This window comes from Hyla sarda, chromosome 6, assembly GCF_029499605.1.
Source record: "Hyla sarda isolate aHylSar1 chromosome 6, aHylSar1.hap1, whole genome shotgun sequence".
NCBI classification, from domain to species: Eukaryota; Metazoa; Chordata; class Amphibia; order Anura; family Hylidae; genus Hyla; species Hyla sarda.
The window spans coordinates 297,277,338-297,293,306 of NC_079194.1; the positions used below are offsets into that span (position 1 = coordinate 297,277,338).

Here is a 15,969-nt window from a genome sequence, read left to right on the forward strand (position 1 = left end):
ATAGGAACAGTATTATAGTAGTTATATTCTTGTATATAGGAGCAGTAATATAGTAGTTATATTCTTGTATATAGGAGCAGTATTATAGTAGCTATATTCTTGTATATAGGAGCAGTATTATAGTAGTTATAGTCTTGTATATAGGAGCAGTATTATAGTAGTTATATTCTTGTATATAGGAGCAGTATTATAGTAGTTATATTCTTGTATATAGGAGGCAGTATTATAGTAGTTATATTCTTGTATATAGGAGCAGTATTATAGTAGTTATATTCTTGTATATAGGAGCAGTATTATAGTAGTTATATTCTTGTATATAGGAGCAGTATTATAGTAGATATATTCTTGTATATAGGAGCAGTATTATAGTAGTTATATTCTTGTATATAGGAGGCAGTATTATAGTAGTTATATTCTTGTATATAGGAGCAGTATTATAGTAGTTATAGTCTTGTATATAGGAGCAGTATTATAGTAGTTATATTCTTGTATATAGGAGCAGTATAATAGTAGTTATATTCTTGTATATAGGAGCAGTATTATAGTAGTTATATTCTTGTATATAGGAGCAGTATTATAGTAGTTATATTCTTGTATATAGGAGCAGTATTATAGTAGTTATATTCTTGTATATAGGAGCAGTATTATAGTAGTTATATTCTTGTATATAGGAGGCAGTATTATAGTAGTTATATTCTTGTATATAGGAGCAGTATTATAGTAGTTATATTCTTGTACATAGGAGGCAATATTATAGTAGTTATATTCTTGTACATACGGAGTAGTATTATGGTAGTTATATTCTTGTACATAGGAGACAGTATTATATTCCTCGGCTGTCTGGATATGCTTGATTTTGTAGTTTTGCAACAGCTGGAGGCACCCTGGTTGGAAAACACTGCCCTAAATAGTGTGTGTAAAGGGATTAGGATGTATGGGAGTAGGAATAATAACATTGGCTCCTGTGTATAATACAATTCTCTTCAGCCTGAACATTGCTTCTTCCTGTAGTAATAGTTTACTTTTGGCAATGGCTATGGTTGGATTGTTCCATTGGTGCTTATATCTCCCCCACACTAATTCATTTATTCAAGTAATTTATCGGAGAAAGTAAATAGGACGCTGTGCATGAAGCTGCCTCCACAAGACGTGTGTTACCGGACTCATTACTGTACATTACTATCAGTAATGACCAGTCAATGTATTTAGATAGCACTAAAGCTTAGATCGAAACAAGTCCACTGGGAATCACGGCCATCTTCTAGATTCTTCTTGATTGGTTTATGTGGATAATGGTAAATGCTTAAAGAAAAAAAAAACTGTAATAGAAATGATAAAACTCCACAAAAAAAAGGAACCATGTTGGGTTATATGCTTTTATTATTATTTTTTTTACATTTTTTTTCAGGGGGGGCTGGGTGTCTAAAAAAAAAGTTCAACTTTGCAGGTACACTCTGACCTCTGATGATCAAGGGTGGTCAGACATCCCCTCTGTGATAAGACATTGATGGGATCTGACCACCCTTGATCTCCAAAATCGGGGGCCCTTACCTTGGAGCACTCCAGCCCCCCACCTTACGAGATGATCTGGTCTCGGGAGCCGCCAAAGACAGGCCGCAGTGATGTCCTTCCCCAGCCGGTAATTGGTCTCTCTCCAGACTAGTTTCTCTAGGAAGATGGGGCCGGAGCACCCCCAGGTAAGAAACGGGCCCTATTCTGGGGTTGCCAGGCTTCCCCCATGATCAAACACAGTAAATATAGCAGTAATGCAATGTAAAATAATTCTTATATTCAATGTATAGATAGACGCTTGGCACTTGTGCTGCAGCAGACTTGTGTTTTACCATTATCTTTATACACACATCTTTATAGCGGTTGGGCAAGGTCACACGGTGGGTAGATCCACAGCGTATTTGACGCTTCAGATGCGCCTGACGGCAGTGACAGGCGAGGCTGCAGAATGAGGCGGGTAGTTCTGTGTGTCCATTTGTAGTGACGGATTTCCCGTTGTAAAAATCCACCGATACCAGCAGACACACAGAACTACTCGGCAGCAGCCCCTCTTGTGACTGCCATCAGGCGCATCCGAAGCGTCCAATAGGCTGTGGATCCGTCCCCAGGTGACCCTGCCCGAAATATGTTAATATGGTAATACAGACTTTGTTCCCAGGATCAGCTCTCAAGGATTCAAAGGGGTAGTCCACCCCTAGACATCTTATCCTCTATCCAAACGGTAGGGGATTAAGATGTCTTATCCAGGAGGTCCCGCCACTGGAGACCCCCGCGATCTCGGCTGTGGCACCCCAGACATGAGGTGCACGGAGTGAACTTCGCTCCGTGCCAGATGACTGGCGATGTGGGGCGGAGGCTCATGACGTCACAGTCACGCCCAGCTCTTGACATCATGGCCACGCCCCCTCAATACAAGTCAATAGGAGGGGGTGTGACGCTTCATCTCATAGACTTGCATTGAGGGGGCGTGGCCGTGACATCACAAGCGTCCGACGCTGCACCCCACAGAGACGTAATCCACCCCCGCCTCCTGAGACCGCAGAGGAGGATACATTGGGAGAGAGAGAGGAACCAGGGAGCTGCTGAGAGAACACCACACTGACAATGAGAGGACTACACAACATCCTGCCAGGAGAGAGGGAGGAGCTGGGGAGCTGCTGAGGCAACACCACATAGACAATGAGAAGACTACACAACTTCCTGTATGGAGACAGTGAGACGCCATGGAGCTCCTGAGAGAACACCACACTGACAATGAGAGGACTACACAACATCCTGCCAGGAGAGAGGGAGGAGCTGGGGAGCTGCAGAGGCAACACCACATTGACAATGAGAAGACTACACAACTTCCTGTATGGAGACAGTGAGACACCATGGAGCTCCTGAGAGAACACCACACTGACAATGAGAGGACTACACAACATCCTGCCAGGAGAGAGGGAGGAGCTGGGGAGCTGCTGAGGCAACACCACATTGACAATGAGAAGACTACACAACTTCCTGTATGGAGACAGTGAGACGCCATGGAGCTCCTGAGAGAACACCACACTGACAATGAGAGGACTACACAACATCCTGCCAGGAGAGAGGGAGGAGCTGGGGAGCTGCAGAGGCAACACCACATTGACAATGAGAAGAATACACAACTTCCTGTATGGAGACAGTTAGACGCCATGGAGCTCCTGAGAGAACACCACACTGACAATGAGAGGACTACACAACATCCTGCCAGGAGAGAGGGAGGAGCTGGGTAGCTTCTGAGGCAACACCACATCGACAATGAGAAGACTACACAACTTACTGGATGGAGAGAGGGAGGAGCCAGGGAGCTTCTGAGGCAACACCACATTGACAATGAGAAGACTACACAACTTCCTGTATGGAGACAGTGAGACGTCATGGAGCTGCTGAGACAAAACAACCCTGACAAGGAGAGGACTACAAAACTTCTTGTAAAGAGAGAGGGAAGAAACCAGAAAGCTGCTTAGACAACACCACACTGACAATGAGAGGACTACACCACTTCCTGTCTGGAGAGAGGGAGGAGCCGGGAATTACTGAGACAACAGTAATAAGAGGACTACACAACTTCATGTCAAAAACATGCGGAAGCCAGTAATATTTCTTACATAGTTTGTAAGGTTAAAAAAAAAAGTTCAACCTAAAACGTTACAGTGTTGATCCAGAGGAAGACAAAAAACCCCATGAGGCTGATGCCAATTGTTATTTGTAATAACACTCTATGGGTAGGGACGGATCTGAAGCATATTTTACACTGCGGATGATGGACCTTACAGTGTGCCTCCAGCTGTGCCTACTCATAGTGGCAATGTGCCACTACGAGCAGACACACGGTGTTCTGCGAGTCGCCGCGCGCATGCGCAATGTACTCACAGACATCGCGGCTGCTCTCGGCCTAGCCCAGGGAGCAGGGGGAGCGCACATGATGTGTGTGAGTACACTGCGGATGCGGGCAGCGACTCACAGATTGCCTCTACCAGTAGGCACAGCTAGAGGCACACTGTAGGGTCCGTTTTTGGTGGATCCGAAGCGTAAAATACGATGTGGATCAATTACGTGTGACCCTACCCTATTAATAAGGTATATACCACAATACCTTTTAAAAGGGTACTCCACTGGCCAGCACTGGGAACATTTTGCTCCGAACGCTGTGTGAGCACTTCTGGTGTGGACCACGCCCCCTTGTGCCATCAGGCCACACACCCTCAATGCAAGTCTATGGGAGGGGGCGTGTCACGCCCCCTCCCATAGACTTGCATCGAGGGGGCGTGGCCGACCTCTACAGCGTGCACACAGCGTTCGGAACTAAATGTTCCCAACGCTGGCCAGTGGAGTACCCCTTTAAGTACACTAAGTAGAGTCATAGCACGTGGCTGTTTATGACTCCATTTTGCAGGGCTGCTTTTTAAGAATAAATCATATGGTCATTTTTATTTTTATTTTTTTTATTAGATATTAAGAAGAGAAAATTGTTGGTGAAAATCACGTCTGGATCTGAGGTCATTGATACCTATTTCTGGGGTTCCTAAAAAATAAAAATACATAGGTCATACTGTTATTTTGGATGCTTTCTCTCCTATTGAATGAGTTACCTATCCACCCCGAATATATGGTAATGAAACAGTTAATAGGATGTTGCAGGCAAAATATACGGAAAGAACAAATCCTACTACATTATTGAGGTGTCTCCCTTCATGTCAACCGTGAAAACTTGCACGAATTTTGGCCTCATTCATTCAAGTCTAAGTTATAGACAAACACAATGGGGGAGATTTATCGAAATCTCTGCAAAGGAAAAGTCGACCAGTTGCCCATAGCAACCAATCAGATCGCTTCTTTAATTTTTTCAAAAGGCCTCTGAAAAATGAAAGAAGCGATCTGATTGGTTGCTATGGGCAACTGGTCAACGTTTCCTGTGCACAGGTTTAGATATATCTCCCCCCAATGTATCTAACCTTCTAACACGTATACAGTACTGTTGGGGTCTATTATTGAGCACAGTAAGTAAACATCCACAGTGCAGGGAGAAAAAAAATAACTGAACCTCCATGTTGACAACATGGGCTTCACTCATGAAACAAAGTCAGGTTACTGACACATCTGTTCTTTTCAAGAACCGTACCAGGATGTTGGGTGATGCCAACCGCAGACAATGGCACAAAATACCTTAGTAAGGCTAGGCTGTGATCTGCATTGAAGCTTCATTTAGGGAGCTCTTAATGGGTTACTCCGGTGGAAAACTTTATTTATTTTTTTTTTTAATCAACTGGTGCCAGAAAGTTAAACAGATTTTTAAATTACTTCTATTAAAAAAATCTTAATCCTTCCAGTACTTATTAGAGGCTTTTCTTTTTGGATTTCTCTTCTGTCACGAGCACAGTGCTCTCTGCTGACCTCTGCTGTCCATTTTAGGAACTGTTCAGAGCAGGAGAAAATCCCCATAGCAAACATATGCTGCTCTGGGCAGTTCCTAAAATGGACAGCAAAGGTCAGCATAGAGCACTGTGGTTGTGACAGAAGAGAAATCCCCCCAAAAAACAGCCCCTAAAAAGTACTGGAAGGATTAAGATTTTTTTAGTAGAAGTAATTTACAAATCTGTTTAACTTTCTGGCACCAGTTGATTTAAAAAATAAAAATAAGAAAGTTTTCCAGCGGAGCACCCCTTTAACCTGACAGACCCCATTAAAAGTCAACGGGATTCATTGGAATTCAATGGTGTCTGTTGTGCGACGGACCATACAGCCTAGTTTTTCTTTGTCATGAGATCCGATACAGCCTATATCAACTAAAGGATTGTTGGAGAAAAAAAAAACATCTGAATGCTGTGTCATGGTCTTAAAGGGGTACTCCACTGCCCCAGCGGTCGGAACATTTTGTTCCGAATGCTGGGTGCGGGCTTCAGGGGTTGTGATGTCACGCTACACCCCCTCAATGCAAGTCTATGGGAGGGGGCGTGGCAGCCGTTACGCCCCCTCCCATAGACTTGCATTGAGGGGGCATGACGTGACGCCACTAGGGGCATGGCCGTGACGTCAATACCCCCGCAGCCGAAACCCAACGTTCGGAACAAAATGTTCCAAACGCTGGGGCAGTGGAGTACCCCTTTAAGCTGAACACAACGCATCCCAGAAATCCTTACTGCTATGAAGGGATCTATCTACAGGTTATTGAGTTCAAAAGTTCACTAACTTTTTTCTCCTTGCACTGTGGATGTTTACTCAGTGTGCTCCATTCCAAAGGGCTCAATTACTTTTCCATACAACTGTTGCTTTAGCACAATGCGCCGCAAACTCTGAGACAGGCCTCATCAGTGAGACAGTGCCCTCTAGTTGAGGCACAAAATGACCACAAGCTGCGCTATCCTTGACTATCCTCGACTATCCTAGTCTCTTGGGTGAGGCCTAGGCTTAACTTTGGTCGTTTGGGTTTGGGCCCAGTAGAACAAACTGGTGAAGGTGCAGTTTTCTGGCATAATTACATTGAAAAGATTGGTGTTTGTTCTACCAGTTTTGCCGACACAAAGGTCAGTTTTGTATTGTGTTGGTAATAGGGGCACCAGATTTTCACCAGTGTTTTAAAGGAAATCTGTCATCAGTATCACCTGCACTAACCTGTCATACAGGCTTGTAGTGCCTGTGATACTGATCAAAATGATACTTACCGCATCTTGATCCGTCGCTCTGTTCTGCCGTAATTCTTCTTTTTCTGCATATGCAAATTAGTTGCTTGGGGCACGCCTGGCTATTCCATCTTTATAATCCCCCTTCATGCTCGCTCGGTGTACGTTACTGTTCGGCGTATGCGCGAAAGGGGTCGGCTTACGGCGTGCGGCTGAGCTTCATTCCAGCGTCCTTGGGTGCCTGTACCCAGGGAGCAGCGCATGCGCCGAACAGTAATGTACACCGAACAAGTAGGGAGGGGGATTGTGAAGATAGAGGAGGCAGGCGGAGCGCACACCTGGTGAAGATGACATCACAGTGCCTGGAGCAGGGTTCGTAGCTCCACCCATACGGGCGGAGCTACGAACCCTGCTCCAGGCACTGTGATGTCATCCTCGCCAGGTGGAGCGCCCACCGCACGGGCGGAGCTACGAACCCGGCTCGGGGCACTGTGATGTCATCTTCCCGGGTGGGCGCTCCGCCCGGCTCCTCTATCTTCACCATCCCCCTCCCTACTTGTTCGGTGTATGTTACTGTTCGGCGCATGCGCTGTTCCCTGGGTAGAGACACGCAAGGACGCTGGAATGAAGCTCAGCCGTACGACGTAAGCCGACCCTTTTCACGCATATGCCGAACAGTAACGTACACCAAGCGAGCAGGAAGGGGGATTATAAAGATGGAGGAGCCAGGCGTGCCCTAAGCAACTAATTTGCATATACAGAAAAAGATGAATTACGGTGGAACGGAGCGACGGATCAAGATGCGGTAAGTATCATTTTGATCAGTATCACCTGCACTACAAGTCTGTATGACAGGTTAGAGCCGGTGATACAGATGACAGATTCCCATTAAAAAGGACAGTGTAAAGATAAGTATATGAAGAATCTGTCATTATGGCTATACAAGAATATCTAAACTACCCTCAAACTAAGCTTCATGAAGCACATTACATCTGTTTTTTTACTCAAACAAGCGTCTAAAAAAAGACTTCTTTGCTGGCGACATTCTGCTGACAGATGGTTTTCGACCTACTCGCTTCAGCGATGGTTTCGTGACGGGGGTCATCTTCTTAGGCGTTTGAAGACCCCTTTCGAGCTTAATATGTTCATGGCAGAAATACTTGATGTTGTTTTCAGACAGATTGATCAACATATCTTCTGAGAGATCCATACATTGGGCGTGGACCCAGTGTCCACCTTGGCTGGAGCAGTAGATCATGGCTGGTTTGTTAAGTTCTGTAGAGTAATAAGGGACCCACGTGTTAATATCCAGATCACAGTCAGAGCAGCACGTGATCCAGTAACCAGCTTGGGACTCGTCTTCTTCGTCGTCCTCGTTGTAGGTGTCTTCATCGGACATGATCCCTTCTCTGCTGAACATGAACTCCTCAGAGTCTTCAAGAGGCATGGAGTCTTCTTGGTTGTCGAGAGATCGTTGGCTACATGATTGAGCCAGCGTACTGTCCTCCTCTCCGTGACTGAGTAGGTAGAAAAAATAGCTACTATCTGAATTTTGGTTCTTATTGTCTCCTGGGATGCCCAATAGTACAACTCCATGACCCATATCGGCCCCGAACCATGTTTTGCTATGCTTAATTTCCCCCGTCCATTCAGGAGGCTCTACGTCCTCAAATTCAATGTTATCATTACTTATAAGAGCTTTGTGACAAGTCATCTTCTTCTGACTGTCGGACTCATAGCCGCCAACAATGAAAAATTCATCTGGACAGGTACTGGTTACGATAGAGCTCGAAAAAGACAGACGGCACTCTAGAATATTACAAGTAATAGCCGGACTTCCCAAGAGAAGATCCACATTAATCTTGTAGATGTTTGGAGACCTTAAATTGTTTTCCAGGGAATGTCCACCGATAATGTAGACCGTGTCATTGTGGGATATTGAGACATGAAAGGAAACGCCATCTTGGATTTCCTTAATGGCGTGCATGGTAGAGCAACCAAATTGGAGGTCGATGAGGTAGACGAATGGCTGACAGTCAACAACGCTATTCCATTTTTCTGTAGTCCTTTGATTCAACGGCACATAGGACCTTCCACCAAATATCATTACCGCCTTTTTGCCTCGGCTGTGCACCACATTGATGGAATGGCCATACCTGGCTTCGGGAATATCCCCTACTAAATCCTTCTCCGAACAGCAGAGTGTTATCTTTTTGTTGACGGAAGGGGACATGGAGATGATATAGAGCTTCTGAGAGACTTCATTATTTGGGGTCTTCCCTCCATGGACCAGATATCGGATGGATTCACCGTCTAAACAGTCGGAGAAACTGGTCACGGCTGGATGCCTCAGTGGCGGAAGGTAGCAGGATTCATTGGTGAAAGTGATGGGACGAAGTTTCAGCTCGTTGTTTTTAAGATCCACCAAGAACACGCCCGTGGGGCAGGAACGTTTCGGCCACCCCTTTTGTCCGAAGAAAAAGACACACCTTCCGAACCGAAACAAGGAGAATCCTGGCTGGATCAGGGATGTGTTACTGGAAGCGGCTAATGTCTGAAGGGCCATCACACCTGCAGAAGACAATATGTAGTTTACCATTATTTTCATGGATGGTTGGACAAAATTGACTACACATTGGGTCGCTGGTTTGCATAGTCTATGATGACATCATCAGGACTTGCACCTTATGATGTCATAAACGTCTGGTCTCCATATGCCAATAATATTTAGCTGAGCTAAGATGTCTGATCGCAAGGGTCCCGCCGTTGGGGACCCCCCGCGATCTTGGTTGCGACACCCCAGACATCCGGTGCACTTTGCTCAGTGCCGGATGACTGGCGATGCGGGGCGGAGGCTCGTGACGTCAAGGTCACGCCCGCTTGTGATGTCATGACCACGCCCCCTCAATGCAGGTCTATGGAAGGGGGCGTGATGTCCGTCATGCCCCCTCCCATAGACTTGCATTGAGGGGCGTGACAATAACGTCACGAGTCTCCGACGCTATAAACGAACGCCGGGTGCAGCAGGGAGCAGCAGGGAGCAGCAGCTCTGACTAGGGGATAAGATGTGTAGGGGCAGAGTACCCCATTAAGAACTCCATAGTATGGAACCTTTGATCAGATTGTGGGTGGGTGTGGTGATGTTGACCTATGCTCTACCTGCATACCTATATACTAATATATACTATATAGGTAGCAAAGATGTCATTACAAGTGGCACCCATTTTGCTCTAAACATCCCAGCATGCAATTCTACGTGCCCATCACATGCTTGCTGTAAGTGCCATACACATGGTCTTAAAGGACGTGGAAATCAAATGAACCCTTATCATTGCCATCATTTTCCAACGCGATGCCCAGACATCTGGGATTGGAGACAACTCTGATCCCAGCTGTTTAACCCCTTAGATGCCAAGTTCACTGCTGACAAAGGCATCTAAGTGTCTAAACAGACATATGGAAGCTCCCTCTGCCACTTTATTGGTCACCCCTATGGGTGGGTGTAGCAGCCTAGCTGGGGAGGTCAAGGGCCTAACAATACCCACCCAGTTGGGCCTTCCATGTATGTAACCCCAAAATGATACCAATGAAAGCTATAGCTCCTCCCACAAAAATAAGCCATGATAAAGTGCCATCAGTGGCCGGGATTGAACATGACTTGTATCCTGGCTGATCGATCATTGCCCTTGTCATAGGTCTCCAAACTGTAGCCCTTCATCTATTGCAAAGCTACAACTCCCAGCATGCCCAGACAGCCTTGGCTGTCTGGGCATGCTGGAAGTTGTAGGTTTGCAACAGCTGGAGAGCCAGGGATGGCTACTAACAGTAGCTGGGACCTCACCCTTTAGATGCCGCGTTTAACGCCTATCGCGGTGTCTAAGGTGAACGTAAAATATGCCAGTTGATCGCTGGGGTCCGATGAGAAAAAAATGTCGACAGTGGGCTGGGTAAGGGGAGTGGGCTCTTTTCTTAATTGGCACTAAGTACAAAAATACTGATTTTGTTTAAAAAAAAAAAAAAAAAGTTTGATTAATACATAAAGTCTGATTAGTACAAGAATAATAAAACTATATCCATTGGGCATTGTTTTAGTCGCATTGACCTACAGATTTTGGAGAACTCGTCATGTTTTCCATTAAGTGCTCTGCGTAAAAACAAAAACTCCCAAAAGTTGCAAAAATTTGGTTTTCTTTTTAATTCCCCATCCCAAATACTATTTTTTTTTGTTTCGCCATAGATTTTATGGTAAAATAAAAAAGTTTAATTACTAAGTACAATTGGTTGCGCAAAAAACAAGCCTTCAAAATGGCCCTGTGGATGGGAAAATAGGTAACGTCTCTTAAAAGGCGAGGAGGAAAAAACGAAAGCGCAAAAATGGAAATTGGCCTATAGGGGGGTAAAAGTAGTACAATAATAATAATAAAAAACTATATAAATTGGGTATCGTTTTAATCGTATTGAGCCATGGAATAAAGAGACAGTGTCAGTTTTACAGTAAAGTTTCCCAATAGTAATATATGTTTAGTTTTACTGTAAGTTTTAGGGTAAAATTAAAGTAGCCCTTACAGATTACAATTGGTCCTGCAAAAAAAAGGAGGATAAAAAAAAGGAAAGCGGAAAAATAAATACAATTAGCTGTGCCCTTAAGGGGTTAAAATGTGCACATGTGACACATACACGGCAGCTATTTTGCTTCATGTGTTATTCCTGCTGTTTTGTTCAGGTTTATACAGTGAATCTTATTGTTTTGGACATGTCGCTGCTTCTTCTCAGCTCAGTAAGAGTTAAACGGGAGGGTTACCTAGCAACCGCCGCACGCTTACTTGACGTTCTGAGCGCAATGCCTCCTGGGAGGTGTAGTTTCTTTCTGTCTTGCTTCCCAGCGTTCTGTGAACAAACGAACTACATTTCCCATCGGCCGTTTTTGTTTCCTCCACAATGGACGGCTCTTTCGTCCATGTTGCTTTCTGATCTCTTGCTGTAGTGCTGGGACTGTCAGGTATGTTGTATGCTGAAGATATCACAGAAGGCGGGAAGGGCATGCTGGGACCTTTAGTGCCTCAGTGCTTAGGGCCACGTGGTACAGTATAGTCTGCATTTTGCTGTTTTATATTGTAAAAATGTACAAGTGCAGAAAACTCTGGATAATCTGTCAATTCCGTGTGAGAAACGAGCAAGTGCTGGATTATAGGAATTTCTGGATGATCAGATGTAAAGGGAGGTCATGATGGGACTTGTGGTCCTTGTCAATGTTTATTAGGTTTACACTGTTTATAATGGCGGTCTGTGGGCCTACAGATGTCTGGAATAATGGGAATTGTAGTGTTTTTTTTTTTTTTTGCAACAGCTAGAGGGGCACAGGTTATAGGACAGAGGTCTCCAGAGAGACCAACGGCTGTCCAGGCATACTGGGAGTTGTAGTTTTTGCAACAGCTGGAGGCACCCTGATAGGGAAACTCTGTATTAAGCAATATGGGCATCCTTGCTGACTTCCTCTATCCTCATCCTCTTAGTCATCTTTACTGACTGCCTAAATCTTGATCCTCTCCTGTCATTCCCTGCTGACTGCCTCCGTCCTCTCCCGCCCTCCGTCCTCTCCCGCCCTCCGTCCTCTCCCGCCCTCCGTCCTCTCCGGTCCTCCGTCCTCTCCCGCCCTCCGTCCTCTCCGGCCCTCCGTCCTCTCCCGCCCTCCGTCCTCTCCCGCCCTCCGTCCTCTCCCGCCCTCCGTCCTCTCCCGTCCTCCGTCCTCCGTCCTCTCCGGTCCTCCGTCCTCTCCTGTCCTCCGTCCTCTCCTGTCCTCCGTCCTCTCCGGTCCTCCGTCCTCTCCGGTCCTCCGTCCTCTCCGGTCCTCCGTCCTCTCTGTCCTCCGTCCTCTCCGGTCCTCCGTCCTCATCCTCTCCGGTCCTCCGTCCTCTCCGGTCCTCCGTCCTCTCCGGTCCTCCGTCCTCTCCTGTCCTCCGTCCTCTCCCGTCCTCCGTCCTCTCCCGTCCTCCGTCCTCTCCCGTCCTCCGTCCTCTCCTGTCCTCCATCCTCATCCTCTCCGGTCCCCCGTCCTCTCTGTCCCCCGTCCTCTCGTGTCCCCCCGTCCTCTCCTGCCCCCCGTCCTCTCCCGCCCCCCGTCCTCTCCCGCCCTCCGTCCTCTCCCGCCCTCCGTCCTCTCCCGCCCTCCGTCCTCTCCGGTCCTCCGTCCTCTCCCGCCCTCCGTCCTCTCCCGCCCTCCGTCCTCTCCCGCCCTCCGTCCTCTCCCGTCCTCCGTCCTCTCCGGTCCTCCGTCCTCTCCCGTCCTCCGTCCTCCGTCCTCTCCGGTCCTCCGTCCTCTCCGGTCCTCCGTCCTCTCCTGTCCTCCGTCCTCTCCTGTCCTCCGTCCTCTCCGGTCCTCCGTCCTCTCCGGTCCTCCGTCCTCTCCGGTCCTCCGTCCTCTCCGGTCCTCCGTCCTCTCTGTCCTCCGTCCTCTCCGGTCCTCCGTCCTCTCCCGTCCTCCATCCTCATCCTCTCCGGTCCTCCGTCCTCTCCGGTCCTCCGTCCTCTCCGGTCCTCCGTCCTCTCCTGTCCTCCGTCCTCTCCTGTCCTCCGTCCTCTCCCGTCCTCCGTCCTCTCCCGTCCTCCGTCCTCTCCTGTCCTCCATCCTCATCCTCTCCGGTCCCCCGTCCTCTCTGTCCCCCGTCCTCTCGTGTCCCCCGTCCTCTCGTGTCCCCCCGTCCTCTCCTGTCCCCCGTCCTCTCCTGTCCCCCGTCCTCTCCTGTCCCCCGTCCTCTCCTGTCCTCCATCCTCATCCTCTCCTGTCCTCCGTCCTCTCTGTCCTCCGTCCTCTCCTGTCCTCCGTCCTCTCCTGTCCCCCGTCCTCTCCTGCCCCCCGTCCTCTCCTGCCCCCCGTCCTCTCCTGCCCCCCGTCCTCTCCTGCCCCCCGTCCTCTCCTGCCCCCCGTCCTCTCCTGCCCCCCGTCCTCTCCTGCCCCCCGTCCTCTCCTGTCCCCCGTCCTCTCCTGTCCCCCGTCCTCTCCTGTCCCCCGTCCTCTCCTGTCCCCCGTCCTCTCCCGTCCCCCGTCCTCTCCCGTCCCCCGTCCTCTCCTGCCCTCCGTCCTCTCCCGTCCTCCGTCCTCTCCCGTCCTCCATCCTCTCCCGTCCTCCATCCTCTCCTGTCCTCCATCCTCTCTGTTCACATCATCTCTGCAGGCCACGCTCTAATATCTTCTGTCTAACTTTTCCTTATCCATTTGCAAGATCTCTGCTTGCTGTCAGTGAGTGTGAAAATCCCCCTACATCCAGCGCTGCAAACTTGTACAGACCTAATATTTTGAACACCTAAAGCAGTGTTTCCCAACCAGTGTACCTCCAGCTGTTTCCAAACAACAACTCCCAGTGTGCCTAGACAGCTAAAGGCCAAAGGCTGTCTGGGCATGCTGGGAGTTGTAGTTTTGCAACAGCTGGAGGACACGTTTGGAGACTTTTTTTTTTTTATAAACAAAAGCTGCATTCTTTAGCAGAGCTGGAGAGCCGTTGCAGTGTGTCAGGGAACAATCACATGACCACGCCCTCATGTGACTTTACTTATATGACCCCCCCCTCCCCCCCAAGTAGTTATTCAGGGATTAGAGGGGAGACCCCTGCTTTAATGTCCATTATAATCCATATATATATAAAATCTTCTAGGACTCACCTGGGTCTTCGCTCCCCTCCGTATCCTCTCCTGTAATGTATTGTATGCACCAGGAACGGCTGCTGTAAAGTCACATTCAGCAGATGTTGCCCCCCTCACCCCCCAGCGAGCGATGATGTGGGTAACCGTCTGTGACCGCTTTACCCAAAGTTCACTCTCTTAACCCATTCCTTACTTAGATATTGTCACAGTTAAAAAAAAAAAAAAAAAATTATAAAAATTATAATAATAAACTAAAATATAAAATAAATAAAATAGAAAATAAAAATAGAAAAATAAATAGAAAAAACTAAAATAAAAAAATAATAATAAACAAAGAAATAAACATAAAACAAACTAAAAAATAATATAAAAAAATAAAAATAAAACACAAATTTGTTGTTAGAGTAGATTTTTAGCTTGAAGCTACTTTAACCCATTCCTTACCCAGAAACTGTCACACACACACAAAAAAAAAATAATAATAATAATAAAAAAACAATAATAATAAATAAAATAAAACATTAAATAGAAAAAAGCAAATAAAGTAAAATAAAAAATGTTAATAAATGAAATGAAGCAAATAAAACAAGACCTTGTACACAAAAATAGAAAAATAATAGTAAAAAATAGAAAAAAAATTATAGAAAAAAAGCAAAAAATATTTAATAAAAAAATAAAAATAAAACACAATAATAAAAATTTTAATAAAAAATGTAATAAATAAAGTAAAGGAAATAAGACAAGACCTTGTACACACGTGGCGGCAGAATTCATTGTTAGTGCAGATTTTTTCTTTTAAACCTACCGTATTCCTTACCCAGAAACTGTGACAGTTTAAACACACACATACAAAAAAAAAAATACCGTAATAATAAAAAATTTTTAAATAAAAAATTAAATAGAAAAAAAGCAAATAAAACAAGGCCTCCTACACACTGGTGGTAGGGAATTGATGATAAGCGCAAACTTTTGGGCAAAGCAAAACCTGCAGCGCAAGTGTGCAGTTTTCCAAAATGTTCTTATGTTGTGCACGCTACTTCATAAATTTGCGCAAATGAGAGAAAGTCCCTGGATAAGGCAAAAAAATTGGGCGAAAAGCTTGCATGCATTCCTACGCCAGCCGGTCACTGGAGTACATTTGCGCAAAAAATTTGCATGATAAACACAGGATTCAACAAGGTCCAGGATTACATAAAAAGATCTCTTTTTTGTTTTCTCCAAAAACAGTGCCACTCTTGCATAAAGGTTATGTCTGGTATTGCTGCTCAGACCTATTTAAAGGGGTACTCCGCCCCTAGACATCTTATCCCCTATCCAAAGGATAGGGGGTAAGATGTCTGATTGTGGGGGTCCCGCAGCTAGGGACCCCCACGATCTCCCTGCTGCACCCGGCGTTCGTTTAGAGCAGCGCCGAAGGCTCGTGACGTCACGTCCGCGTCCCACTCGTGACGTCATGGCCACGCCCCCTCAATGCAAGTCTATGTGATGTCACGAGCCTCCGCCCTGCATCACCAGTCATCCGGCACGGAGCAAAGTTCGCTGCATGCACCGGATGTCTGGGGTGCCGCAGCCGAGATCGCGGGGGTCCCCAGCACCATCAGATCCTTTTTTATTTTATTATATTTAATCTTTTTATTTTTACAATTTTTGGATAACCCACCTCCTAAATTTTTTTTAA

At 46.5% G+C, this 15,969-nt stretch overlaps 2 protein-coding genes across 8 annotated transcripts in view; one reads left to right on the plus strand and one right to left on the minus strand.

Moving 5' to 3' along the window:
* Positions 1-4,499: 4,499 nt before the first annotated feature.
* RAG2 (recombination activating 2) lies at positions 4,500-14,330 on the minus strand. 6 transcript variants are annotated; one of them, XM_056527889.1, is made up of 3 exons: positions 11,220-11,431; positions 7,726-9,224; positions 4,500-4,558 (listed from the first exon to the last, which is right to left on the minus strand). In XM_056527889.1, the coding sequence occupies exons 2-3, from the start codon at positions 9,217-9,219 to the stop codon at positions 4,544-4,546; spliced, it is 1,509 nt and encodes a 502-aa protein (XP_056383864.1). In that variant the 5' UTR covers positions 9,220-9,224; positions 11,220-11,431; the 3' UTR covers positions 4,500-4,543. The 6 variants fall into 6 exon arrangements, with proteins under 6 accessions (XP_056383864.1, XP_056383859.1, XP_056383862.1 ...); XM_056527884.1 differs by having other exon boundaries at positions 7,644-9,224; XM_056527887.1 differs by lacking the exons at positions 4,500-4,558; positions 11,220-11,431 and adding an exon at positions 14,310-14,330 and having other exon boundaries at positions 7,522-9,224.
* The window catches only part of IFTAP (intraflagellar transport associated protein), a 34,872-nt gene continuing 30,417 nt past the window's right edge, over positions 11,515-15,969 (plus strand). Inside the window, exon 1 of one of the 2 annotated variants that reach the window (XM_056527908.1) lies at positions 11,515-11,652. The gene's annotated coding sequence lies outside the window, so the exon portion shown is untranslated. The remainder of the gene's footprint in view (positions 11,653-15,969) is intronic. The other variant, XM_056527907.1, reaches the window with a different exon arrangement.